The 27,975-nt window shown below is 40.6% G+C and overlaps 1 protein-coding gene across 1 annotated transcript; it reads right to left on the bottom strand.

Annotated features, from left to right (window-relative positions):
* Positions 1-2,234: 2,234 nt before the first annotated feature.
* Positions 2,235-26,353, bottom strand: LOC117770412 (collagen alpha-1(IX) chain-like). The gene is made up of 38 exons (XM_034599854.1): positions 26,201-26,353; positions 21,805-21,890; positions 20,260-20,331; positions 19,209-19,338; positions 17,252-17,648; positions 16,820-16,900; positions 14,690-14,707; positions 14,199-14,288; positions 14,047-14,082; positions 12,066-12,137; positions 11,735-11,779; positions 11,597-11,632; positions 11,473-11,496; positions 11,309-11,362; positions 10,715-10,786; positions 10,122-10,160; positions 9,859-9,915; positions 9,272-9,325; positions 8,955-9,008; positions 8,783-8,836; positions 8,583-8,636; positions 8,403-8,456; positions 8,249-8,302; positions 8,101-8,154; positions 7,059-7,112; positions 6,429-6,473; positions 6,215-6,268; positions 6,064-6,117; positions 5,732-5,785; positions 5,468-5,539; positions 5,324-5,359; positions 5,188-5,232; positions 5,049-5,081; positions 4,666-4,812; positions 3,744-3,798; positions 3,424-3,618; positions 2,849-2,935; positions 2,235-2,686 (listed from the first exon to the last, which is right to left on the bottom strand). Exons 1-38 carry the CDS (start codon positions 26,227-26,229, stop codon positions 2,484-2,486), a joined length of 2,850 nt encoding a protein of 949 aa, XP_034455745.1. The 5' UTR covers positions 26,230-26,353; the 3' UTR covers positions 2,235-2,483.
* Between the last annotated feature and the right edge of the window lie 1,622 nt (positions 26,354-27,975).

Genomic DNA, 27,975 nt, shown 5'->3' with positions numbered 1-27,975 from the left:
ACTGTTTAATGAAGTGTCTCTGGCCATTCTCTGTTCGAGGTGTGCATTGACTTGAGCAGTGAACGGCTTTTAGGAGGTGGTATAATTGCAGCCTTTGTTCACCTTTCTTGAAAAGCTGTTTGTTTCACTCTGTTTTCTCTGAATGTGTCACTTCCTTTTTGTTCACTGAGGCTTATTAAGTGCCTACGCTGTGGCAGGGGCCCGGGCAACTCGGCCTCGCTCTGAAAAGACATTTCTTTTTCGTTCCCTGGGACCTAAAATTAGAGAGTTGCTTCCCTGCATCCCGATGACCAGAGCATTGTGGTGACCATTTGAAAGATGTTTTGCCTCACGTCCCTCACGGACCAATTAAACTTCTCGCCAACCTCGACCATGGTAGTCATTGAGAATATATTAAATAGCCTCCACAAAGGTTATCACATTTGTCTACCCTTCAGAAACATGAAGAAACACATAAATAGCAACAAGAGCATAATGGAAGTGGTTCAATTTTGAGGAAGACATCATAGACATTTTCACATCTTGCTCAGGTTATTCAATAAATAATCTCAACCTCATTTTGAAAATGATGATCAGTATTTCTTAGCCATCTTAAATGAGAAATGCTGAATTCATAAGTGAAAAAACATGCCTTCAAGTTTTTTTGTGTCTGATTATGTGTCCACAGCCTCATGGTCTGGTATGACTAATAGCTTCTGATGGCTAATATTTGCTAATGTTGGCAAAAGGTTAAAGTTGAAATTCTCTATCCTCCTGCAATAATAATCGGCTAATTTTAAACGAGAGCAAACATATGAATTGAAAAAGTGTTTTCACAGTTAATTCATGACCATGTCATAAACACCCTGCAGGTTGGACCTACTAGCTTGCATTAATACTTAAATGCTTTCCTTCTAAGAAACATCAACTCACAACAGATGATGAGTATTTTTCTCATTTTTCGACAAACTTCACCGCTGACCAACCAATATAATGATTTTTCTTCGGCCTTTTTAAAGGAGCTCCACTACATTGTCAATTGTTTGTATCTACAGTGTGTTATGGCTCCTTTTAATGTCAGTGGTAGGGAGCAGCTTTAAACGCAGTGAAGTTCAAATAAATGTACAGTATTTGTAGAAATTTGGTCAGAGAACGTGAGATTGGAAAACCTGCTCTTTGAGCCATGATATCTAATATCTGTCAGCGGCTTCTGTCAGTGGTTTACTATTTAACAATCCAACCGTATCAGTATTGCTATTTCGTGTGTTTCTGATTTGTAAATGCTTTTCAACAGTCTTTGTTACAGCATGAGGTAGTAGGTTGCTGCACAAAGACCAATATTTTGTAATGCTTATAGTCCATTCATCTTTCAATATTCAACTTGGCTTTTTTGCTGATAGATTTTTTTATGTTGATAAATTATTCACAATCTGAATCGATACAAGTGTTTCAAAGCATTAACAAAATATTATGAACTTGTTTTCCCATTTTCCTCCTGACAAATTGGTGCTAAGATATTTTAAATGAGTAGCATATTGTAAGTATTGGAAAGACAGATGTACTGTACTGTATAATAAAGAATGGAACAGATTCATTTTATAATTCAGGCTTTGCTGTGGTTCTTCAGTTAGTGGTTGTACCATTTTTGACACAACTCTGCGACCACTTCAATCCTTGTTTGAAGATTATAGCTTTACCGATATGCTAAACTACCATGAAATGGAGATCTCATCAAACAGCAGCAGCTCTAAGAAAGGTGGAGTTCCAGTCAAAGATTTTAATTCAGTAATATCCAAAACATATCACTTTATTACCATGTTTGAAGAAAAAAAACCAATATGATAAAATCAGATGAAATGAATTCATGATCCTTGATTGAGAATGATATTGTTGCAGATGTCAGCTCAAGTTGTCATGTGCACACTTGCTCTTGTGAAATCATCTTCAAACATGACATAACTTTTTGTTCCACTTCACCTTATTCTGTTACTAACTGGCTCATGATTGCAATGAGAATAAGTGGGTCAAAATGGCACCTGATATGCTGACAGCTGGGGTTAAAGTAATTTCTTCTCTGAGCTTATTTAAGAAATGAAAATGCATAAGTGGAAAACAGAGATCTAGCTTTTTTTTTATCTGACAACCTGCTCATATTGTTTTGATGAATGCTCTTAATGAAGGCCAGATGTCTGCAGCTGTAATCGGGCATTTGTTGGGCCTGCAGGCCCGTCGTTAGTTGGAAGACTTTGCTTTGGCATCAGTAGCAGCTATCTGTGAATACGCACCACCAGATAAGCTTTCTCTAAAATCACAAACAAGTTAAAACATCTATACAGTATTCTACATTTGTGTATTGTCTCTGTTTTCGGTTGTGTCTCTTAGATCCATGGTTCACGCGGGGACATGTGAGGACTCCCACAGATCACCACGGCTGACTTCTGAGAAGCCCTTAAACTTGGTCACGACAGGATGAGATCTGGAATGCGTCATTGAGTTGCGACGTCTCACGGGTTTTTGTAGCTGGCAGATTTCTTGCCACTGACCATATAGTGAGGTGGAATTCGGCTTATACAGGTTGATGGGTCACAAAGGCCGGGCTGTCCTGAGGGTCCCCTTGGACCAGATGTTCCTGGGACACCGGGACTCCCACTCTCACCACGTTCGCCATTTTTGCCATCTGTGCCAATGCCGGGGGCACCTGGTGCACCTGAGGTGAAAAATGATTGTATCAGTAGTGTACTATGAAGTATTACGTTGACAGAACAAAATCAAAACCATTCCCCTTTTGAGAAATATGTGTCTAGATATTTTGAAGACCCAAGCTTTTCTCTGAGCAGATACATAAGTGATGACAAGAGTCCAGTCTTACCTGATGCACCGGGTGCACCTGAGCTGCCTTTGACTCCTACTCCATCCTCTCCCTTGTCTCCCTTGTCTCCCATTTCTCCAGCATCACCTTACGAAGAGAAGAGCACATAGAAGACACACACATTAATGCTGAGATGAAATGGAGAGGCATGTTGTTCTCACACTTATGGGGACATAATTAGGTAATGTAATGGATCCACTCTAATACAGCCTTGTTTGGGGATGCATTGATTGTATGATGTTAAACACGGGTGAATCCCTTCTATCCACTGAGCGTTGCACATTACTTCCATCAGTGTGAAGTGTGAGTGCCAGAACCCACAGCCTTCTTTTCTCTAATGACTTTATTCAATTTATGGTCTCTACGGCCACTTTAAAATAAAGCAAGAGCAAAAGGTTATCACAGCAGCACAGCGTCTTTATCACTGTGCTGGTGAAACACATACAGAATTTAGAAACCACTTACAGTGAGGCTTTTCTAAAGATGCTGAAGCCAGCAGCTTTTGTTATCTCAGTACTGGCTTTGAAGGAGTTCGGTATTTAATCATGGAGATTTGGTCTGAAAATCTTACTGACCTTTCTTGCCTGGTATGCCTGGAAGTCCAAAGTAGCCTGGATGACCTTTAGGACCCGAGGGTCCTGGAGCTCCTGCTGCTCCTGCTGCTCCGGCTGGTCCTTCGGGGCCAGCAGGTCCTGCTGGTCCAGGGGTACCAGCGGCTCCAAGGGCTGCTGGCTTCTGCAGAAGCTCTTTCCTAAACTCTGCCAATTGTTCTGAATGGACAATGGACAAACTCAATTAAAACAAAAAGCATTTTGCAGTATTAACTCATAATAATATGGTGTTATATTTAGTTAAATATGATATATATAACCAGATCAGATTAATTTGAACAAACCTTCTACAACGGCTGAGCACATTTCCCGAAGCTTGTCGTCGGTCACCTTTGGGCCCTGTGAACTCATGAACATTAAGACTTACATTCTGTAAACCCAGGCTCTATGAGCACAGGCATATCACTCATGAATTAGCAGAATACACAAACTGAATCAATTGGCATAGAATCTTATCGAGTAGATCCTTCCCGGCTCAACATATCCCATGATTCATTGCACTTCTGGAACAAAAAGATAATGGCGGCAGCAAGCGAGGCGAAAACATCAAAAATAATTTATTTTTAACTGTAAGTACTCAATCAAATGGCTAAAGGTAAAGTAAAGGTGTTAAAACATATTTTCAACATTTTTAATCAACCAAAGGATATGTAACAAACTTACATAGACATGTATTGAACCTGTCCATGTAAATTTTCTTGAAAAGCGCCTGTTGTTGCCAATGAGAAGAGACCAGTCACAAGCACAAATCAGTTAAGGCCAAAACACCTGCTTCTGTTTACTAATTGGAGTTAAATAAGTAAAGTTGAGGCTGATGGGAATGTCATATTTTTCAAAGTACTCGGTCGAAAAACTGTGCTGAGTCAATTAAAATTTGTAATGAAAAGTCAGGAAATAAAAAAATGCTAACCTCCTCCAGTGGAGCGAGAGAAGAAGTGGGTAGATTATCAAAGTCACTGTTATATAATCGTGGAATCATAAATTTCTTCATGAAATTCAAATGCAGTTCAACTATTAGTATTATTACAACTGACACTCCGAAATGAACATCCTAAAGAATTTGACAATGCACAACTGCACTCATTTTTTTTCAACTACATGAATAGTTCATATCATATCATCAACCACTCAGCTGTTCATTAGAGGACTAACACTAGAGAGTGGATAGTGTGTACATTCTCTCTACTGGCAAATGCTAACACTTACAGGTACACCTCTGGGACCTGGCGTTCCAGCATGGCCTGGTTCTCCGTCCAGCCCTCTGGCTCCCATTGGACCAGCCAAACCCTCGTGGCCCGTCTGACCTGGTCGGCCATCGATCCCTGATGCTCCTCTCTGGCCTTGCTCTCCACGCTTATGTTGAAAAAAACAAATCATTACCAGCCAACTCTGACAGAGGACACGGCACCTATATGGCCATTCAAGTACTTGTTTCCTATATGTGTCAAGACGAGTGGGTCAAAAGATCAGCTAGTTTACGTTATGATATTCATACAGAATAAAAGTCCAAATAGCAGGTTACAGCACAGTAGTGGGATTATCAGTTCAGAAACTAAGGTGTATGTTGAGGTACAATGGATTCATAATACCTCTCCTCTGATTCCAGGAACACCAGGAGGGCCCTGCAACAGACAAAGATCTCATGACCTCATTCAAATCTTTTCAAGTCGACACGATGGTTGTCGCAATTTCAACAGAAAGAAAAAAGACAAATCTTGGTCTGCATACCTGGTCTCCCTTCACCCCGGAATCTCCTGCCATCCCTGTGTCACCCTGTTCATGCAAGTAGAACATGGTGAGTGTTGAAAAAGCCCTGGAAGGTCATTCACAGATACATTTTAACAGAGGTTATAATAGTTCTTACCTGACTTCCATTTGGTCCCATAGGTCCCATTGGTCCCTAAAGACAATATAGGTGGAAATAAAAGCATTAGGCACTTTCTTGCACTTGCAGACTCTCATCATAATCAATGTTTTAAAGTAAAAGAGGTGAAAAAAGAATTCTGACCTGATCTCCTTTGAATCCAGTATGACCCTTTATTCCCTTGGCACCAGTCTCACCTTTATCTCCTTTGTCTCCCTGGAAAAACAACATTTGAATTGTGTATTTATCCATTCTACGCATTATGTTTTTGAAATGTTGGTAATACTGTTCTATAATTTATCTTGATGTCATCATGAGCTGCTTTGTAAAGCATCAATACTCTGAATAATGTTTCATATTATTTTACTTGTAAGTTTAACGACATTTTTTATAATAATAACATCTCACCTCGATTCCCGGAGGACCTGTAGGCCCCACTGGCCCTTGTTTTCCTGTTCCACCCTGGGAAATGATTACATAGTTAACATCAGGTTAGATACAGTTCAATCATGCAATTAATCAATCAATCAAATTGTATTTGAACGTCCCACAAATCCCAGTTTGCCTCATAGGGCTTAACAAGGTGTGACATCTCTGCCCTTAACCCTCAGCAAGAGTGAGGATGATCATTAATGCACAACGGCTTTAACGGCATTAGATACAGAAATCAAAACGAAAACATGAACTAGAAACTAGAAATTGTCTACAGATAAATAAATGGAGGGTAAATGTTAACTCACAGTTGCTCCTTTATCTCCTGTTTTTCCATCTTCTCCATCATTGCCAGTCTCACCCTATTTGGAAAGAAATTAGTCTTAATGTTTCCGTAAAACTTTATTGCATCAAAACAGCTCAACAGATGAATATGAAGGCTTGATGGTATAATCGTACAATCTTTCCAGGAAGTCCAACTGGTCCGCCGGGTCCCTCATCACCAGTATCACCCTGAAACCACCAAAGAAATATGTAAGTGAAATACTCAAATTCTCATTTTTTAATCAGCTCCAACCCTCTGCTTGAGAGTTCTACTGAAGCTGACTGCAGCAATACAATTTTGGGTTTACTCCATGGACATGCCTCATAAAATAGAAGATGATCCAATTACCTTTTCACCAGAGGGTCCGACTACTCCCTGCTTCCCTGGCAGTCCCTGGGAAAAACAATACATAACATGAACATGAATGTGTCACTGCAGCTACACCCTTCAGTGCAGTGTAAGAGCAAGGTCAGGAAGGTGACATTAAAAGATTAAAAAAAAAAAAATGTAATCAAAAGGCCCAATCTTCTCTTATTTAAGCTTCTTAATGAGAGAATGTGCTGCTTTTCTTGAGCTTGTAAAACATTAAATTGAAAATCTGATGCTTGTTTGTAATTTGAAGGCATAAGCATGCAATCTGAGAAACTGAGGATGAAATTTATTCATTTTTTAATTTAATATAATTGAATCAGCGTTACAATTATGAGTATTATGACATATAAATACAATTCATGCCAACTTCCAAGTCGGAAAACTGGGAATCTCTGACATTTCTGAAAGATCCAACAGATCTGACTTAAGATAAATATAGATACCTCACATTAGCCAGTTCAATTAAACTCTAGCTTAATGGAATTGATTAATTATTTTTAATAAAAATATATAGTCCAAAGTCATAATTAGCAGCACGACATGAAAAGTGTAAACTGTTATGAACTGATATTGATATTGAAACAAAATGAAGGATGTTGGACTTACGGGAATACCCACAATCCCCCTGACACCAACAGATCCAGGGGTTCCAGACTCTCCCTGTGGAGCAGATTGGCAGGTTATGCATGAACACGTGTGTGTGTGTGTGTGTGTGTGTGTGTGTGTGTGTGTGTGTGTGTGTGTGTGTGTGTGTGTGTGTGTGTGTGTGTGTGTGTGTGTGTGTGTGTGTGTACAAGCCGTACATATGGGATTGATAGTAAATGTGACAGTAGCAGAAGCATATGAATTGGTCAAACATCAGCAGCATGTAACACAGCAAAACCTATCCAAAGTTAGCTAGCTTTAGCATTAGCCACCAAATGCTACTGGTCATACCAGACCATAGACAGTATAAAGATGGACAACATGACCCCCTCCACAAAACTCAAGCCAGTGTGTCTTAATCGCCACCTGGTGGCTGGCTGCAGTATAGATTGTATATCCCAACTCCTCTGTGTTAGTGGACGGGACATGGACCAAAAGGCAAATTACACGTCAAATACATTTTTCTCAAAGATGGTTTGTGCCATTTTAGGTAGCCAATGTTTGTTCAAGTTATCATCTTTCTGATACATCTGGTTTTATTTACTTGATTGCTGCTATGAAAACAGACTGATTAACAGCTGAGACTGACTCATGATTGGTCGATAGCGTATCGACAGGATCTCGCTAACTGCGGGTCCATCCCCTGATCACTGCTGCAAAGACTCTGGCTCCAAATGCGCAATATCTGGATAGTGGGAGGAGGTGGAACTGCGTCGTCCATCTATACTATCTGTGTACCAGACCGAGAAAGGCAGTGTGCCTGTATGAGTGTTTTGAACTTAGCAAGGGTGTTAGAATAAGAAATATTTAGTTAGATATTTATGTATACATGTTTTTGTTCATTGATGATTTTCTTCAATTTAAGCAACTTTCTAAGTTTAAAAGTAGCTTAAAAAAATTAATGTTTCAAATGAAAATTGTAATCCTTTAAACAGTAATTTCACTTCAATGTGCTTTTGGATTTTGCTAAAGCCACCTCTGGCTGTTTAAAATCGTAAGTTACCTTAGCGCCATCAGATCCAGAGAGTCCATTTAAGCCATCTTTGCCAGGCTCTCCCTGTAATGTCACATTAAACAGTTATAACCCATTCACATTCTAAACAATGGTGTTGTAAAGAATGAATGAGCAACAACGTTGCCAGCATACTTACAACTTCTCCTTTTCCCCCTGAAGGTCCCTGCTCTCCCTGCCCTCCCACAGCTCCCTATTGAAAATCAAAGCACCGTTATTCATCCGAAAACCGTGTTTTTAGGTAAAATGTTTTTTGACACAATCCAGAATCTAAAGTGAGGTGTAGGACTCACATCATCACCCTTGGTCCCTGGCAAACCCTGACGTCCACGGATTCCCTCCACACCCTGAGAGAAGGGGTTGAATTATATGATTATTTGTAGAGTTAGACTCATACATTCTGCCCCTTTACTGTTACAGTAAATGCAAAAGAGTGAGGACATAGAACTAATCAAAATAAGACAGGAGCTTACAGGAGCTCCAGGCGGGCCTGTAGGTCCTGGGACACCATTGAAACCAGGAGGACCCTACAAACAAAAAGGCAGTATTTATCCCCCAGCACAATGTTTGAATATACTATAATATATTACACCCATGGCCATGCTCTATGTATTTTAATATTTTGGAGAATTCTATTAAATATATATTAAAATACAATTTAAATCTAACTTACTCTGTCTCCCTTCTCTCCAGCATTTCCAGGGAATCCAATGGGCCCTCGTTGACCCTACAAAGACAAAAGAGCATTTATAATTTTATATAAATGTTTGAATTTATATTCTCCTCATAAAGCCTCATACAGTACTGTAATAATACAATGTACTGCACAGAATAAGTTCCCTTACATCATCTCCCATGCGACCTGGTGTCCCCTGAGGACCACTTGCTCCACCTTCTCCCTGTGGAAAAAACAAATAGGAACAATTTAATCAAATTCACGAAGAGAGATAATCACACTAACCTGTTTACAGGCTACAATCAAATCAGTTACTGTATGTACAAGTGGCTTTTGGCATCCTCTCGTTCTATACATGTGACCTGTTGGTCATTTAGTGATGCAGAGAGACTGCATTTTGTCAAATGTCAAGTTAGATGAGCAGTTAATTGTAATATAATCCTTCTTATGCTGAAAATAGGTTTCTGTTTTCACTGACTCACGTACCTTCTCTCCAGGGGTTCCGTCTTTTCCAGGTTCACCATCCAAACCTTTGTTACCCTGAAGGCGACAATGAATTTGATCAACAATTTTGTAAAACTTTCAACAAATGTGTTAGACTTCATCTTATTGCATTGGTTATGGTTGTTTTTTTCAATCAATTGTAAAGGAAAAAGCCTACATGTATACCAGAGGTTTCCCTCATACAGTCACAGACAGAGTAGAATATACATTTGAAAAAGTTTCATATCTTCAAGGCTTCTCCTTTTTATTACAGTAATAAATATACATTTATATAAAAATAATGTAAGTCTATGGTTATGCTTGCAGCTACTTAGGGCTGTACTGAGGTGTAGTAGAACAAGAACTAGTTAGGAAACGCCCTCTCACTTTGTCCATGTTTATATACAGTCTGTACTCTGAATACCAAAATTATCTCAAACAAATGGGCAGAGGTGCAAACTGAAAACTGGGCCCTCAAACTGAAACAGCAGCATTATCTGCAGCAGCGGGTGTAAAAGTATGGTGGGCTACAAAAAACCTTCGAGAATAAATCTAGTGAGAATGTAGTGTTGTTCTTTTTACTGCTTCACCTTCAGCCCTGGTAGTCCAGCCATCCCCCGAGGTCCAGCAGGACAGGCAGCAGGACACTACAAACACACAGGGACAGGACAGAAGTGAGACATGGCACTAAGCTGACAGCCAGATGCTCAACAAGCATGCAGGTGGCGGCTGCTGCTGCCACACAGTCTCTTGACCGCCAATGACTCATTCGGATAAGAAATTCACTGTCCCCAATCCAATTGCCATGCATCCAGGAAACATTTGGCAGTGTGTAAGACAGTAAAACACTCACAGGTTCCCCAGTCCCCTCATTGCTGGCACCAGGCGGTCCCTAAAACACAACAGAGTGACATGGAAAACAGTTCACCACAGCAGAGAGTCCCAGAGAGGTGATGTGAAAAGTCACTGCAGCATCCAACACCATCAGAAACTCAAGATTTGACACGGTTACAGGAGATCAAGAAGAAATGTCAGTGTCCAAATAGAGAAATTAGTATGAGGGCTGTTGAGGTTACACCTCGACGGCAGGTGATCAATATACAGATTGTGGCTGATATTGAGCTTTAATTAAAAGATATGCAGATACTGATCATTTAGCTTTGTCAACTGTGGCACAATGGAACACTGTAGTTCTTTTTTCTTACCATAACAGGGTGTAGGGAGTGATTTATTATTTGAATGACTTTAGATTGTTTTAAAATCTGGTTACACTGTGCAATGCTTCTGCCATGAAATGTGTTTCATTCAAACTGTGACATAAGCAAATGTAGATAATTCCAAATATCTGTATCTGCATAAGGCTTCTTAAAACCCTGATGGATGAAAACATGGAAAATAATAGGAAAATGAATAGTCAACAAAACACAGGTTAAATCTGGTTCTTACCACAGGCCCTGGCAGACCAGGAGTGCCAGGAGGCCCCGGGGTCCCTTGTCCCCCTCTGGGTCCAGCTGGACCCTGCCAGTACAAGAAGTGTTATCAGAACATTTGATATCAAACACAAACAGACACAAAATATCTTCAAAATATCAACCTGTTTTATTTGAAATTAGATATAAGATAGAATTTCTTTTGGACTGACAGAATATTATAAATACATTCAAGAATCAGTACACTATAGTACAATACAGTCAATGTCAGAGCTCAGTGTGACCTCGGCTAGATTAACATCTTTTTTGGTCCAGATTATACAAGTTGATGCATGCAGGCATCTTTATAGTACTCATACTTAAAAGACCTCAGGTTAATGTTTAACAATATATTATATTTTATTTTATCACATCCAAGGAGGTAGTAATAACAGTTGTAAAAAATATGTATGTAATTATATTACTGTGCATTTGTCTCTGAAAAATTAACATATACTCATGTAAAGTACAAGGATGTCAAAATTGTACTACTAGTATTGCTCTACACATCTCACTATTTTAAATTTTCTACATTTATTTAAAAAAAATGAGGGATTTAATTCAGACTGACCTCAGGCCCGATATTTCCTTCATCTCCTGGGATTCCGGGTTTTCCTGCAGGTCCCTGTTACAAACACAAACACACACAGATACACACCCACAAGTTAGTATTGGTGAACATTAGTTGCTGTGTGTAAGTCTGAGAACAAGATAGAAGTTGTTGCAAACACGTACAGCAGGTCCTTCGCTTGTTGGGCCCTGTGAAACATAAGACAGAGTAAGATATATGTTAAATGTACTTATCTGCAGTTTACACTGTCATCTACATGCATGTTGCTTTATTCAGAGATGAACTTACAGGAGGACCAGCAGGTCCAGGAAAACCTGGTAGACCCTGAAAGGAGAGAAATAAATCAGTAAAATTATAACTTTGTCCATTAACAGACTTTTTTTTAATCAACTGTCTGATTCTGAAATGATTGTGAAGTTTACTCACTCTCTCTCCCACAGACCCTCTGGGACCCATTGGACCAGAAAGACCCTGCAGACAGCAACCACACAGTCAAGTCAACATGTCATCATTTTACCCTCAAACACTCAAGCACACTATTAAACTCACTCAGTCTTACAAACACACACACACACACACACACACACACACACACACACACACACACACACACACACACACACACACACACACACACACACACACACACACACACACACACACACACACACACACACACACACACACACACACACACACACACACACACAGTGGCAGATATTATGAAGAGTGTGTGTCAGTGAATGATGTTGCCTACATTGACTCCTGGAAGACCAGACAGGCCTCTCTGCCCGGGAAGACCGATCTCCCCCTGCTCCCCTTTGCTGCCCTGGGAAACAGACACAACAAGAATACAACAGCTTTATCTTCCTGAATCTCCCCCGCCCTGTTGCTAAGATACACAGAGGCAGTGACAGTTAACATTTAATCAATGGAAGGTGGGCCACTCTCATTGTTTCTAAGATCTGCATGAGGCTATGCAGAAAACAAATGGGCCAGACAAGAACACACAGAGACACCAGTGGACATGACATAATGCCTCCTGTTAACCCTCAGGTTCAGTCAGTGACAGGTGTTAATATATATAATTGCTGCTATATTATATTCCTGTGTATTTTTCCCCCTCTTACATTTGCATTTCCTGTTTTATTTTGTAACAATACTAACACTTCCTGTCCTTGTAGTTCCTGGTCTTTAGCCTCTTGACATACACACCTGTTACCTGTCTAGTCCTGCCCCTGTGCTTCCCCCAGAGAAACCCCTTAGTGTGTGTTCCTTTTCCACATTGTCTGTTGCCCTCATGTTCACACGTGTTCTCGTGTGTTGACCCTTCCTTTACTTGGGTTTTGGCTGTTTGTCTTTTCTGGACTGATTCCCCGTCTATGACCAAATGGACAGTAAGTAAAGATGCTAACCTGTTTATCTAATCCCTGGGGCCTGTGCTACAAAGCAGGATCTGTGGTTATCAAGGTAGCTTCAGGTTTAAGTCTGGGTTTTATGAAGCTGGTTCACTTCTTAATGGGGTAAATCACCATGGTAACATATGCTGAACTGCAAGTACAAGATAATAGATCAGAAACGATCAACACCCCAAATATTAACCAATCAGATCAATGGAACCCCACAGTCATCATTCTACGGGATCCTGACAAGGACAAAAGAGTTTACAGCAAAGTGATGAATTATAAAGAGCTATAGATATTTTTATTTTTATAGTTTTTACTGGACAATGTGACAATTTTAAAACAGAGCTTCAAACAGAGGGATATTTTGTCACGCTGAATAAATGCATCACAACTGTTATTACTATATTTTAATTGATTTTGATAAACTTTATTTTATTATAAATTCTTTGATTCCTGACAAGGTTGATGCTTTAACTCTAGTTAGTCTATCTCTAGAACCTCAGAATAACATGAGGAGACCAATAATTAATGCGAATAAAAACAAAACACTCTTTTATTTTAGAAATGATCTACACATTAATATTTCTCGTCATTAATTAATTTGAACATTTCAGTTTGATTGACGTTTACATTACTCAAGCTTTAAACCATAAGGTAAAAATACTCACTCTGTAATAAAGCTAAATTCCTGTGTTTATTTAAAGTACATCTTAAGGCTGATTTTAAATCAAAAATAAATATTTTGAGTGATTTTTTTTTAGTTGATCATATTGTTTACATTCAACTTTGTTGAATATTAATTTTCAATGTCACTGTGACTGAATGTTCCTGCAGCTTTTCTCATTATATCACATTAGACACTTTATTCATAGTTCTGACCATGTTGCATTTGATTCATCACTCTGTTCCACATGCTCTCGTAGCCAGATAGGTAAACTAAGGGTTAAAGGCCGACTAGAGCTGTAGTGTCATTTAAACTCTTGTAAAAAAACTTTTTAAAAACTTTTTTACCAAATATCTATAAAACATGTGCTTAAAACATGGCTTCATTCGAATTTATTTGTATTTAATAAATTGAAGTTCTAGCGATGGGGACTGAACTTTTTCCTATTCAACTAAAATGTGTCAGAATATTTTAAATATTGTTTTAAACTTGTTTCATTGTAAACATTGTTTTGAACTTGTGTAATACTTGAGCACAAAGGGAATCCCTCCCCTGAGGTATGAGATAGCAAACAAACACAAAACTACAGTAAGTGCACAAAGAGACAGAGAATGCATCAAGAGGCTGCAAGCGTTTTCACAGTGAATCATTTAGCGCTTTATACTTACAGAAGTGCCGGGACTGCCAGTAGCTCCTGGAAGACCCTGGAGAGATGAATAAACAACAGAGTCAAAGACGGAGAAGTTGCATGTTGACTGAGACGGGTCTAACAAAGACATTTTGTAGAAAGAGGTGCTGTGATCAGGGTGGAAACACTTACATCTCTTCCATCTCTGCCGTCTTCTCCCGGGTCCCCTCGGGGGCCCTCTGGGCCAGGGACTCCTGGGGGGCCTTGGACTGATTTGTCAGGCTAAGAAAGGAGACAGTCAGTAAACTAATGGGACACACGGAAAACTCCATTGAGAGAGAAATTATATATATATACTTTAGGAAGATACAAATAAATGATAGCATTAATGCTTGTAAATGGAGCCTCTTCGAGTACATGTGCCCTTGATCAGCCTGCAGGCGATCAAGCTTCTAGTTGGTACTATTTATTTTATATCATGAATGTCTCTGTGCTTAATTAATTTACAGTGTGAAATGGTGCATGAATGTATGTCTACACAAACCGGGAAAAAAAGAACATCACCACCACCATGAATTAGATAAAGAACAAAGCATTGAGGCAATTAGGCAACCAAAGCACTGGAGTAGATTACTGGCTTCAAATCACAAAGCAAAAAGAAAGTAGAGTAGAAAAATAAATACCTCAGCATTGGCATACATCTGAAGAAGCAAGAGAAAGCAGATAAAGGGAGAGTTAGTGAAAGTAGTCACACCACCCTCACCATGAAGTGTCAGCAGAAGCGTACCTGTTCACGATCACAGTAGTGAGTATGTCATGCTGTCATTTGAATATACAGCCCACGGTTCCACCAGAACCCCCCCCATGTTAGCCTGAATCTAATAGAGCGCACCAGGCCAAGACATATCTCTGTCCACAGCGGGTGGCTGAATAAAAAAAAAACTCTCCACAGGAGATTCATTGGTACATAATGAGATGCCAGAGGGGCATTTTCATTATAGGCCACAAGTGTGTCTTAAAAGCAGAAATCTCACTGATTGTGCTAAAGACACATTGAAATGAAAGATAACATACGCCGGAAGCCTTACACTGCCTCAGATTATGTGTGTGTGTTTTCACATGAGGATAACATTGTCCCAACTTCTCATAATAAATATGCAAATCAGTCTCTCTACCACCAAATAGTTTCTCACTGTTTTACAATTTGTTTACACTGCTGAATAATTCCTAACATCCCTAGAGCTGAAAGATTCCCAAAAAGCCAACATGATTGTAAGACTGCCCAATTATCGTTGATAATGGTGTCATTACTTTGAATGATAGAATGTGAGAAATCCCTGTTTGTTTGCAGGCACTTTAATCTCATGGACAATTTACCTTTAGAAAAATGGGACTTTACTAGTCCCCATTAAGACTGTGTTGTTGACATGAAATATACTAACGATTCAGAAAGTTGTACAATAACAAATAATATAAACCCAACATAATTTTGTTTAATCATGAAATCACTTTTCAGAGGCTACACTTTCTTTGATTGACAAATGCTTCCACCCAAATTGAAAATGTTTCACTTTGAAGTAAAAATATGCTTGTTCAGGGGTTGTGTGTTTCTTCAGCTGCTTTCAGACATGCACTGAACTCAGTGCACTGAACTGACCTTTTGTTGATACGGACTGACACCAGTGTCAATGTGTTGTAAACAAAAATCGTATACATTATGTCCTTACTCCTGCATGCCCTAAACAGATGCCACCCCTCGCCTGAACGATCCGGAGGATTTGGGGCGGTTGTGAAGGGGTCTGAGTGGAGAGGTTCGTGCTGTGTTCTTCCTATGAGAATGGAAAACTCTTGACAAAGTCTGAAACCTATTGCCAGACATTTTCCGGAGTGCATATCGGAAAACAGCTAACAGCTAACTAGAAGAAAGGGAGCATGAGTCAGCATCATTTTCTGCCTAGCTTATAGCAGCTAAAGTCTGCTGTACGGGTCAAATAAACAGTCAAGGAATACAATTTGCTTCACTTTCTATCTTAACTTTCTGAAGCTAACTGTTGAAGTTAAAGAGCCATATTTTCCCCTAGCCCCATATAGCTAGATAACGCTTAGCCTATACAAAATACAACTTGGCAACTTGCAAATTAGATAAATGTTTCATTTTTTCCTTGGACTACACTTGGTTCAGTTTGCTGTGTGTTCCTGCACAAAGGTGTACACAACCACTTATAATAGTGTTAAACAGCAGGGGGCAGGTTTACACTCCTGTCAGCTGATAGTCAAGCAGCAACAGTAAATGAGCCTGAACCAGGGAGTTATTTCACTGCCATAATCTTCAGTATAGATGTAGCCTACTAACATGACTTGTGTACTTAAAGTCTGTATACTTAAATGAAAACCCAACCACAAAAATCTGCTACTATGCAAACTTTGTTTGGGTTTCTGATCCCACCCTTTTAATCACACTTCCTCTTGTTTGTTAAAGTTTGCGTTAGGTTACAAGCTTTTGTGTTTTGGCTCCATGCACTGAGGTTTAGCACAAACAATGAGATCATGTCTGCCTAGATTGAACCACCGTTCTTTAAAGGAAACAACAACTCCAACCCGCAATTAAACAATTGAAAAACCTCTTCATTGACAGATTGTTTTTTTGATGAATTGTAACTTCTGGATGTAGAGGTATTTGTTTAATTTCTGCAGCGCTCCATCTCAGCATTTCTGGCCTGTTTTTCTTTCAGCATGCTGGCGGCCCCTATCAACCCGAATAAAACCACAAACCACAGCAGATGCTGAGCAGATCCGAGTCCTTGCTACTTTACCTCGGTGGCAGGCAGCTCACTGCAGCTCTCTCTCTGGGCTCTCTTTGGGTCGCAGTGAATCAACATCCACTGGAGCTCAAACTGAAAAGAGATGTTCCTGTTACTCTACAACTCTGCAATATGCAATCGCTTTCATGTGACATTGCACAGAATCTGGGAATGCTTCATCACAGTGCAGGTTCTTAGTAGTGTTGTATGGGTTGTCGAGCGTGATTTTCCATCAATGCGATTTTCTGCAGGGATTACTTTTTTTTCCACTGGAACCCAGCTGAGCAGCTTTGCTGTGACAGCAGCACTTTAGAATTATAGCGGAGCTCTGCACACATATAAACCTGAATGTGTTTGTTCACAGAGAGCACCATCAGAGAGGGCTCGTAAGGAAAGTCAGTGAATGTGATTAAATGCAGCAGGCAATTCTCCATCCCTACTTACCACAACGGAGGCGTCAGGATCAGCATCCAGCCTGCCAATAAGAGTGTCTCCCTCTGTGTTGACGGGACCTTTGCCCTTGATGGGTTTCTGATCCACGGGCTGGCAGTCCACGTACAGAGTGACCTGGTCGCGCTCCACGCCGATCATCACCTTGTGCCACTTGGTGTTGAAGAGCACAGAGAGGCCGGGGAAGGTGACGGTCTGCAGGTAGCCGTCGGCGCCCATCAGGAAGTACTCCAGAGCCTGCTGGTCGCCATTCAGCCTCATTCCGGCTTGTTTGTTGCCGTCTTCATCCACTATTTGCCAGACGTTCCACACCTTGTTCACTGTGTTCTTGATCATGCGGAAGGTCACCATGAAGGAGTACTCGTCTGGGAAGCCACGAGGGAAGTTTAGCCTGGGAGAGGAAAGAAGAACAGGGCTGCAAATCAGCTGAGGTACCAGGGAAGAACATCCGAGTCCAGCAAGCCTGGATATTTTCACATTTTTATTGAGTGACACATTGAGGAAAAGCTCAAAAACATCTCTCACCAGTAAAGGTTATAACTCTCAATATATATTTTATGTCAAGCTTCAAATACAGAGATAGTGTAGGCTTTAAGGTAGCGACTTTATCACAAAGAAGATACTGTGAAAGCAGCTGCCTCAGTGCATAAATCACTGGTTCAATTACAGCATGCAGTCGTGGTTAGTATTCCCAGTCTGGTGCTTTCTGTGCTTTTAACAAGCCAGATCCTCAGTAGGTGGTACATTCATAGATGGGCGCTGCAGCCGGACTTTTACCATCTTGTAAACGATCAAGGTGAGGCAATAAAAACCGAGTTTCCTGTAACCCAGTAAAACAAATGAAGACCACTCTCTAGCTTTGCCTGAGGTGAGAGAGTCTGAAGTATGTGCTGCTTTTGCCCTGCAGAAGAAAAGCGAGGGAGTGCAGCCTAAGTAAGGATGGACTTCAAAGCTCAGACTGTGCCACTGGACTTAAATGAACATGTATTTACATTCAGAGTGACAGGCCAGAGTGGTGGAGATGCAGGGTGCCAGCGAGTTACATAACAGCTTATAAGGGAAGCTGGCCTGCAGGAAAAGATTAGCCAAAACAGACTGGAGCAGACACACTGGGAAACACCAGAGACGTCCTTGGTTATGTAAAGATGTGAGGCCATTAACTCCATCACTCCGTCCATGAAACAATGTTTTGCATTCATGCTTTAAATAGAATTTCTTTAACTTGTGCAAAACACACAAAAATAAAGGGTGTGGCTGTACAATAATTATGTACAAAGTCTTCTACCTTTGCCTTTTGTTCCATTTGAAAAACTTATTTTTGCCCTAAAACCAAATATTTATGATCGCTATTCATCTTGAAGCTGGTCAACATGGTTCCAGGCATAAAAACTCTTTTTATATGGATTTTCAGTAAAGAAAATGAATAGAAAATGTTTCTTCGTTCTAAACCTCGGCGGTCACAATTACACTTGATACAAATTTTTTCCGAAAGGCATGACGCACTCTAGATCCATTTTTTTAATATTTCTTTTCCCCCAGGCCTACCAATCCACAACCTTTTAATCACAAACAAGGAAATATTATTCACAGGGGGCCACTTTTTTTTATTTTCATATCTTATTTTGATCCTTTAGGGATTCCATACAACTCAAGATAAATCATTACCAAGATGTTTGCTGAAATACTTTGTGTCTCCTGACATTACCTGAAAATACATGCTTTTCAACCTACTCACTCACTCACAAAAATACTTCTACTCTCACTTTGGTGTCTAAGAATCGACAAATAGGTTCAGACATGTTTGCCTCCACCAATTATATGCTGCTCGCCATGCAGTAACATCTGTGCCAGACCTGTAATAATGCAACACCTGCATCAGGAGACCAACGTGTGTATGTGTGTGTTATTGTTTTTATCGGCTTGCTTTTGAAACCCTCTTTACTGTACTTACATGGTTGGAATTTGGAAATTGGCCTCCCGGTCGAGGCGGTAGGCCACCTGGAGGGGAGTGGAGCCGTCCACCTTCCGCACGCCTCTCAGGGTGATCACATCCAGCTGGAACTGAGTGATCAGATCAAAACCTACAGGGGGAAATGTATGATGGAGAGTAAATTCGTCGTTGTATAGCGCCAAATCATAATATACTTTATCTCGAGGCACTTGAGGAACACGCTGGCCCACTTACTATGGTCATTTTCTTTTCCCCTTTCTGTCATCTGTGAAAACCGGGACCAGCCAGTCAAAGTTTAGAATATGATGTGTTATGGCACAGGTGTGTTTTTCCTTTTTGCATGTTCCAACACCTGTACCACAACACCTAAAATAGACAAGCATCCCACTTTAAGTGGCGACAGGCTTATATTTAGAGGAAGGACTAACAATATTAGCATTAGGATTAGGAGTGTACACATTATCAGGGCGTTACTATACTGCATTCATCTTTTCAATTGTTATCAGGCTATTTTTTATGAATCATTACATAATTTTAATAATGGAAATTATTATATATTTATACATTTTGGTAAGTTAGGATGGTTTTTGAACATTTTGTCATGATTTGGTTAATGATCACAAAGTAAATGTTGAAATAACAAAACGGAGAAACACAATGATATGAATCATCCCATGGTAAACTAACAGATGTAAACTGACAACACAGAATGTGTGCAGATGTGTTGACGCACTTTAAAACAGTAACCCTAGCCCAGTGGTGAGCAATTACAATCTTGCTGAGTTTGAATTGTTCTGAGTAAAATTCTGTAAAGCTCAAGTGGAACATTTTATTTGCCTCATTTGAAATCTTAAGGTGTCTTGAGGCATTAGGCAGCCCACCCTGTGCAACTAATTAAACTCACCACCTCACTCCACACAGTCTATTTTCTCTTCTGAGAATTTCCAAGGTTTCAGCTTTGTGGTTTCTCCACCTCTGTGTGAATACAGCTCAGCTATAAATTATCATTCCCAAGTGTCCCCCCCCCTGGTTGCACTAAGGCGTCTTTTACCTGGAAGGTCATCTTGTCCGCCTCTCATTGGTGGGCAGACGGTATCACCATCCAGCCGATTGAGGTCGAGTTCTGATAGGACGAAACAAAAAGCGAATAATCTCGTTACGCTTGTTCTCCGCTGAATTCGACAAATGTAATATATTACCCATCAGTCCGGGGAGACAGACACAAGGGAAAAGCAAGGTCTTTAATGTCCGAGTGGATTAGCGTCACTGTGTGCTGCCTTGCATTTTTAATGCGAGTTTCCCTTCCAACGGTGTTTCACACATAAACACACTCAGAAAGACAAATCAACACAGTCTCTGAGATTCATAATGCAGAGCTTGTGATTCAAACATGTCTACAGAAATGGAAACATAATGCTGAGAAGCGGCTGGTGTTGCATGACTGATACCATATGTCATAAGAAACATTTCCGAAGGTCAACATGGCAGCTGAGACACTTAATTTAATTTATGTGCATGATTTATCATGATGGAAGTCACCTTTGATTGAAACTGTAACTAGCATATCATTACACTTTCATTTGATTTCTGACTCCATCACTAATACTTATCAGTTGTTTGAATCTATAAAAATCTGTATTTTTTATGTTCATATGCTTTTTTTACTTAACAAAATAAGACTGGCTTAGTTTGTCATTCCTGTTTTGAATATATGAAATATATCTGTCAATTCTAGGTGGTCTAGCATTATGTACACATGGTGTTGGTACCAAGACATGCCCACGACACTGTCAATGGGATTTCTAATGGAGTGGAAAAATGAATTCCTGGTATTTGTCAGAAGAGGGCGCTACCCTTGAGTCGCTGTGAAGGGGAAAAGCCTCTCAAAGAAAAAAACTGCATGTAAGGAGCATTGTGACAGCCAGAGGGGCTCCCCAGTCAATAACCTGAGTCAGCTCGTTTGCAGTGAGCAGCGAGAACACAACACATCTGGAAGCTGTTCCCACATCCCACATAACTGCTGAGAAATGAGATAAAGTGGTGAGACGGTATTTATAGTCCCATATTTACAACCACTAAACACTTATCTGAGTGTGCATGTGGACCTCAAGTTGTAAAAAGTTACAGCCTGCCGCGGCATTACGCTCACAGAGCCGGTCATTAGTGCAACGAGCGGGAGACGAACCACAATCAAGAAGTCACGTGGTTGCATGTGTGCATTGACATTGAAGCGCGCTGTCACAAAGGGCTGCACCTACTGTATGTCGCACTCGCTGCTCATTGATTTATTGTGTTCCCAAACCACAGCGGGGAATGGGCGTGTTGTGTTTATCAGAGGGGACGTTTAATCCGATTTGATCCTACGACACAGACCAGTACAGTGCGTCTGCTCTTTCTGGCCTTCGCCTTTCGCGGGCCCTGATAAATAGAACATCCTAGCAACAGTCAATAAGCGGGCGGTCACATTAACCTGGGTCCTCTCAGTCTGTGTTTACAAGACAAACAGATTCACAGTAATAGTGGTTCTCGTGCAACATACGGTACACCGGGTTTGGTGACGTGTTAGTGATTGTGCACTGCGCTGCAGGTGACTTACGTCCAAGTGCTGGAGCGAGGAGCAGGGAGAGCAGAGCCACACAGAAAGTGGGGCACGCCGCCATCGATAGATGCCATGGTCGCTTTCTGTTGGGGAATGATGGAGAAAATCAGTATTCAGTCATGCATCTTATTCTCTCTGACAGTTCCTTGTGTGTCTGGATCGATAAAACACGGGGATGAGATGAAGTGCTGTGCTCGTGACCTCGGCTCATCCTGGGCACTTGAAGAGAAGGAAAGAGTTTACACCGCTCCTTCAAAATGTGGTGGCTTTGCATGCCAGCAAATGGGATTTGACAGTAGATGCCGATTGGAGGTGAAACAATAGATTGACACATTTTTTAAGATTAGATTAGGTTTCTGATCCGTCAGTGCAGTTCCACATGGTGTATCCTATACAAGTTAAGCTTTAAAGTTCTCTTTAGGTAAAAATACAATTTTAAAGCATGTTAACATGTCTCCCTTAGTTTATTTAGTCTAAACATTTGCACATGTAAAAACCACACTCGCATGGCAGCGTTGCTACTCTGCAAGCGCACAGAACAACATTCACGAAGCGGAAAGGCACATCCTCAAATGTGCATTTCTGCTCCTCGTTCGAGCATCTCTGGTACATGCTCACAGCTTTTATCTCTGCAGCAATTTTAAACTTCATGGATCATGGTTCTCTTGCAGAGTAGAAATGCTCCCCCCCCCCGGCTAAATTTTGAGACTAGATAAACGCCACTGAAAAGACTCCTCTACTGAAGGTGAGCGGTAACAGTGAGGAGACTGGGAGCAGGGGTGGGGCCATATTAACATACTCATATAAATCTTAGTCACGAAATGAGGATGGATGGTGTAGATTTACATTTAAGCCATTTTAAGGCCGTGAGTCAAATGTTTAATGACAAACCTTTTGAAAATGTAATTTTGAGGAATAACGATTCATTTTATCAGCGTTATAAGCTACTGAACTATTGTTTAAATGTTGGGCAGTACATTTTTCTTTTAACAAATATTTCAAGGTTATAAGCAGGGACATACAACATATACTTGCATAGATTTTAAACAAGTCTTCTGATTCACTGACATCAACATTTGCTGAATAAATAATTAAACAAGGAGGTGTTATTTGCCACGTGCTGCATTGCAAGTAGAGGTGTGAGTTTCTGCTCCACGCCAGCAGCATAATATATGTATATGAGTGTGTTTACATACTGGAGAGGATAAGAAACGGCAGTGATAAACCACAGCAGTACACGTGTCCGAGCTGTGGCACACTGGAACCACTTACATTACACAGCAACCCCAAACCCATCATCTACATGACTGATGGTCACTTGGATCCAAAGCTTGTCAATCTGAGAAATAAAACGAGGCACGGGGTGTGTTACTGAAGACGTAACCCCTCTCCAGTGTGTGGACTGTTTTGCAAATGAATGTGTTTGCTTGAAGAGTGTGTGTGTGTGTGTGTGTGTGTGTGTGTGTGTGTGTGTGTGTGTGTGTGTGTGTGTGTGTGTGTGTGTGTGTGTGTGTGTGTGTGTGTGTGTGCTTGAGTGTGTGTGAGAGTGAACTGTCAGAGAAATGACTAATGGCAAAGTCAGCAAGGTCTCTTCAGAGGAGGTGTTGGACTCTGACATTGTGCCCTTCACTTGAGGGAGCATCTTCAGAGCCCCAGAGGGACTCACTGTCTGTATTCCACGCCGGTCTATATATAAAGTGTGCACTGACGCAGCTTCATGTCCCTGTTTGACTTGTGACATGAGGGATTTCTTCACCGGTTAACCCTTCAAATCTACAAACCCATATTTATTCATGACCAAGGAATTTGGGTAATACTCAATTGGATCTTTTGCATGGTTGGATAGGAAAGGGTTGGTACCAATCTTAGTGGTCACTTCTATGTTTGCTTGGCTCCTGTGTTCACAAGGTCCCATAGTTTGTCCTATGATCCCCAAGGTCCTGTAGTGTGTTCCTTGTGTCTTATGTCCACTAGGTTCTATAGTATGTTCCTAGGGTCATATATGTTTCAATGGTCCGATAGTATGTTCCTAGTGTCCAATGTTCGCAAGGTTCTATAGTATGTTCCTAATGTCCTATGTTCCCCAGCTCCAGACCATGATGGAAACCTTCAATAGATGTTCCCCAGCTCTGCATTAGTTTAATATGACATGCTGGGCTTTACTCTGGGAACTCGTCAAAGGGCTTTTCTGTTTCCGGTCCCTATTAGCTGAAAACTTAGTAGGTTAATATGTTTAGGGGTTGGGATTATTGTTCCAATAAAAGAATAATATTTAATAGAATATTGAACAGGGGAAGGTAGGACCATGTGAACATTTACGCTGCCCCAGTCCCCCAACTTAAGGCTACAGCCAGGAGAGACATAGCTTATCTTAGCGTTCAAAATATCCACCTGTTCAAAAGAATATTTTACATCAGCTTTTTGTACGGATTAAACAAGATTCAATGTGTTGAGTATTGACAGGGGTTCTTTTTTTCTTTTTTTTGACAGAACCAGGCCATCTTTCTCCCCCCTGCATGCTTCCAACCTTTAAGCTGAGGTAAGTGGCCCCCATAGTCAGTTTACAAAGATATTTTAGTTCTTCAGTGTTATACCGGTATTGATTTCGCTTTTGGATTCATTATCTCCCCTACCCTGAGGCTAAGTCTAAATGAATGCTGAATTTACCGAATTTTTTCATAATGAAAAGAATAGGAAAACAGTCGCTCTTGACTTGTCTGGTGTTCTTTTAATCAAAAAAGATATGTTGGTCTCAAAAATTCCGGATATCTCCTATTTGGAATTACAGGCTGAATACTAGGACGACATGACTAGAAATCAAAGGTTTTTTTATACAATTTTCTGGTAAAATGTCATTTTTTTTCAAATAAATCAATTTAAATTTCTTCCTAGAGTCTGATTATTTATTTGATCTAAGCCATTGTCAAAGTCTGTCTTTGTGAAACCAGCTCCTGATTGTTGGTTCTCATTCAACACACAGACACAACACGAGAGGGGGATAAAGGTTCTCTAGTTTTGGCAAGAAGGCAAATAACTGTATTTCCCAGTCCATGTAGTCCTTCTGGACATGTAACTATGACGATACAGCAAATCGAAATGATTTTGCAGTTTGTTTTCCCCCAATGATCTCCTATTTACTTCTCTGTTGCTTGTTCGTTTTGTACGATCGTGGAGCTTTTTTACGGTTTGTGGCTCAGGTACTGAACCCCCGAATTGCCCATAGATACACTGTATGGATGTGTGTGTAAACGGGTGAATGTAAAACTGCGGTCATCAAGACTAGAAAATCCCTATATAAATACAGATTTACTATTTATATATCCTGACATTTAGGTTGATGCAGCAAAAAAATATGCAGAGAGAATTTCTGCTTAAAGTCATTTCACAGTAAGTATTGAAATGAAAGCTATCTGAAGGATTTGGAAAGTAGACAGGGTCTAATTTAGGCTTTTGCGCAGCAGGCAGGGATTCTGTAACGTTAATTTTCACCCACACTGAGGTGAAACATCATCAAACATGCACCACCGTTACATTTAATGTCAAATATATGTGCATGTTCCAAGATTAAAGGTTTCTTTCAGAGCTGTGGTTACACACAGAGAGACACTGACGCTGTATTTAATGCTGCCACAGTTCAAAAGTCACCTCCAAAGGAAACATCATAGGACACAAAAAAATCCCCATATTTTCCGGTAAATGCCCCGTCATGTCATCAATCAGTCAAGTCAATTAGGTTATGACATGTAATCCACTTTAATTCCCATAATTCATCAACATTTGATGGGACTTTCCCTTCACTGCCACCCACTTCGTTCTGTTGCTCAGGTGCTCAGTGAATCACTGAGGAAGAGAAAACACTCCTGACTCCTTCCTGCTCTCTCATTTGTCTTTGTTAGTCCAAAGTGGATTGGCACTGAGCATACAGCAATCAGCTGCACAGCTCAGTCATGTTAAAACGGACTGGTGCACAAAAGACACATAAACGTGCCTTTAGAGATGAAGATTTGCAAATCTAATATGAATTCTTTCATTCTGGCTTTTTCCTGACAAATTCAATGGAAACGCTGAAGGGCTAAAGGCCGGATGATTGTTTTTTATCACTTAAGGCTTTTTACATTGTTAAAATATCATGCAGTGAGGGAGTGTGGACAGATTAATATACAAATGGTCAGCATCTTTAAGCTGAAGATTTTATTGCATTCAAAAAGTCACCGAGTTGTCAGAGAGAGGAAAATATAGATCTTTCCTCTTCCTACATGAAGATTAGAAATCGATTATTAGTGGACACCCAGTCTGAAATGTCTCTTTGTTATTAGAAATTACTCAAAAAAGCTCAGAGAGCAAATGCTCCTGATGAGAGAACCCGAACAAAAATAAAACCTGAGATATTTACCTGGTCGAGGCGGAGCTGAGGAAGGCCATGTTTAGTAGAAGTAGTAGAAGGAGCCTGCAAAGATGTGGAATTCCCTCCCTGAAGTCAGTCCAACCTGCGCATGTTGAGGACTGACTGAGGGGAGCAGCGTCGCAGATGCTCAAGCATTTTCTGAGGTCACATAAAAGTTTGTTCAAGGGGCTCCCATTGGCCAGGAGTTCTCAAAGAGGTGGTGACTAGTTTTTATTACCAGCACTTAAAAAGGTGCAGAAGCCCACGGGCCTCAATGTGTAACCTTTTTTTTTCTCCTCTCATTTTTTTTTACAGTGCCTCCTAATGACATGTGCCGCCTGTATGTAATTCTCTCAATAATTATCGTCGGTATGGTGAAGGACCAGCCAGTCAGTGATGAAATGTGGATTTCATGGTCACGTGTACTCATCAGAAGAATGCATGTCAGTCTGTTGTGTTGACATGAATTTAGCCTTGTTATTACCTGAAGGGCCTCAGGCAGATGTGTTGTTTATGCATCCTGCAGGTTATGTAATTGATTTCTGTGGTGTCTGATGTGTGATTATCTCTTTTTGCTGCTGCACTTCAGAATGTGACGATGATTTCTCGCAGGATTATCGCATTAACCAATATCGGGAATACACTCTGTGACATTCTTCAATAATCTTGAGTTTGTTTTGCCTGTTCAGACATTTTGACATGTCTTACACATACGACATCCTCATCCCCTCCTCTGGTGCATAAGTGGTTTTGAAATTTTGTTGTGGGTACAAATCTCTCTAATGCAAACGCTCATTGGTGTTTGAAACACATGAATGTGCTGCAAAGTTCTGCAACACCTGCTTTAAAGTAAAGCTGCTTTTAATGTGAAATAGTGATAACCACTGCTGTCCAGGAGAATAATGGCAGTTCGGACTTGTTTTTTTACGAGGCTGCATGCCACAGCATAGACGCAGAGTGTATCTTTTATATATTTATTCAAAACACTGTTTTCGTGTTTGTAAATCTCAGATTACTGGTTTATCGATCCTGGCAGTTGCTCTAGCTGTTACATGATATTAGAGATCAATAAACTCTCAAGCCAGCTGAACACTCCACAATTCACTACAACCGATAATAGAAAGGTCTAGTATATAGTATGCGTTTCTGTATCATATTACGTGAATAGCTTTTGTAGATGCAGTACAATCGCCGTCTGAGTGAGCTGTGAGGGAAACACAATCCAATGACTGGGCCTCCTCTGAGATCTGCTGGAGGGATCATGTGTCCGGCCTTGATAATTGAGGGCTCATGCTCCCAATGAGGGAGCAGACACAGACAGTGCAGGCAAAGGGAGAGAGAAAAACAGTTTGCGATTATTTGTCCGTGTGGTGCGACCCCATGACTACCACACTCGTGACCAGCAGTCGCACAGGCCAAGTCCCTCTGGTGAGAGTGCAGCTTGACACTGCTGTGGGAATGTAATATCAACAGTGTTGTGGTCGCACAGCTACAATAACAAACTGTGGTTGCTCCGATATTTAGATGGCATGGGAGTGACATTCACAACGATCGGCTTTTATAGGTTATAAATGAATGTTTGTGGTCCAATGAAAACAATACGTATGCTCTGATTCCAGAAATCTCTGTCACCGTTCATCTTACCGGCTTCATACTTTGCATGTGTATTGTTAAAGGCCCAAGGACGTGATCATTTTGATAATTTTATTACTTTTGTTTCACCATATCGGACTGACACAAACATTCACGGGTGTTGCGGTTGTGGATCTCTGTCATGGCAACAA

The sequence above is a fragment of the Hippoglossus hippoglossus genome, chromosome 11 (assembly GCF_009819705.1).
Source record: "Hippoglossus hippoglossus isolate fHipHip1 chromosome 11, fHipHip1.pri, whole genome shotgun sequence".
NCBI lineage: Eukaryota > Metazoa > Chordata > Actinopteri > Pleuronectiformes > Pleuronectidae > Hippoglossus > Hippoglossus hippoglossus.
Note: the sequence above shows the minus strand (reverse complement) of the source record. Positions and strands in the feature narration are given on the sequence as shown.

Coding starts and splice junctions, on each gene's coding strand:
- LOC117770412 (XM_034599854.1), bottom strand. CDS start 26,229: ATGGCCTTCCTCAGCTCCGCCTCGACCAG. Junction 9,326..9,858: donor CTGGACTACCAGGGCTGAAG/GTGAAGCAGTAA, acceptor TGTCGCCTTCAG/GGTAACAAAGGTTTGGATGG. Junction 8,457..8,582: donor CAGGCCCGCCTGGAGCTCCT/GTAAGCTCCTGT, acceptor CCCTTCTCTCAG/GGTGTGGAGGGAATCCGTGG.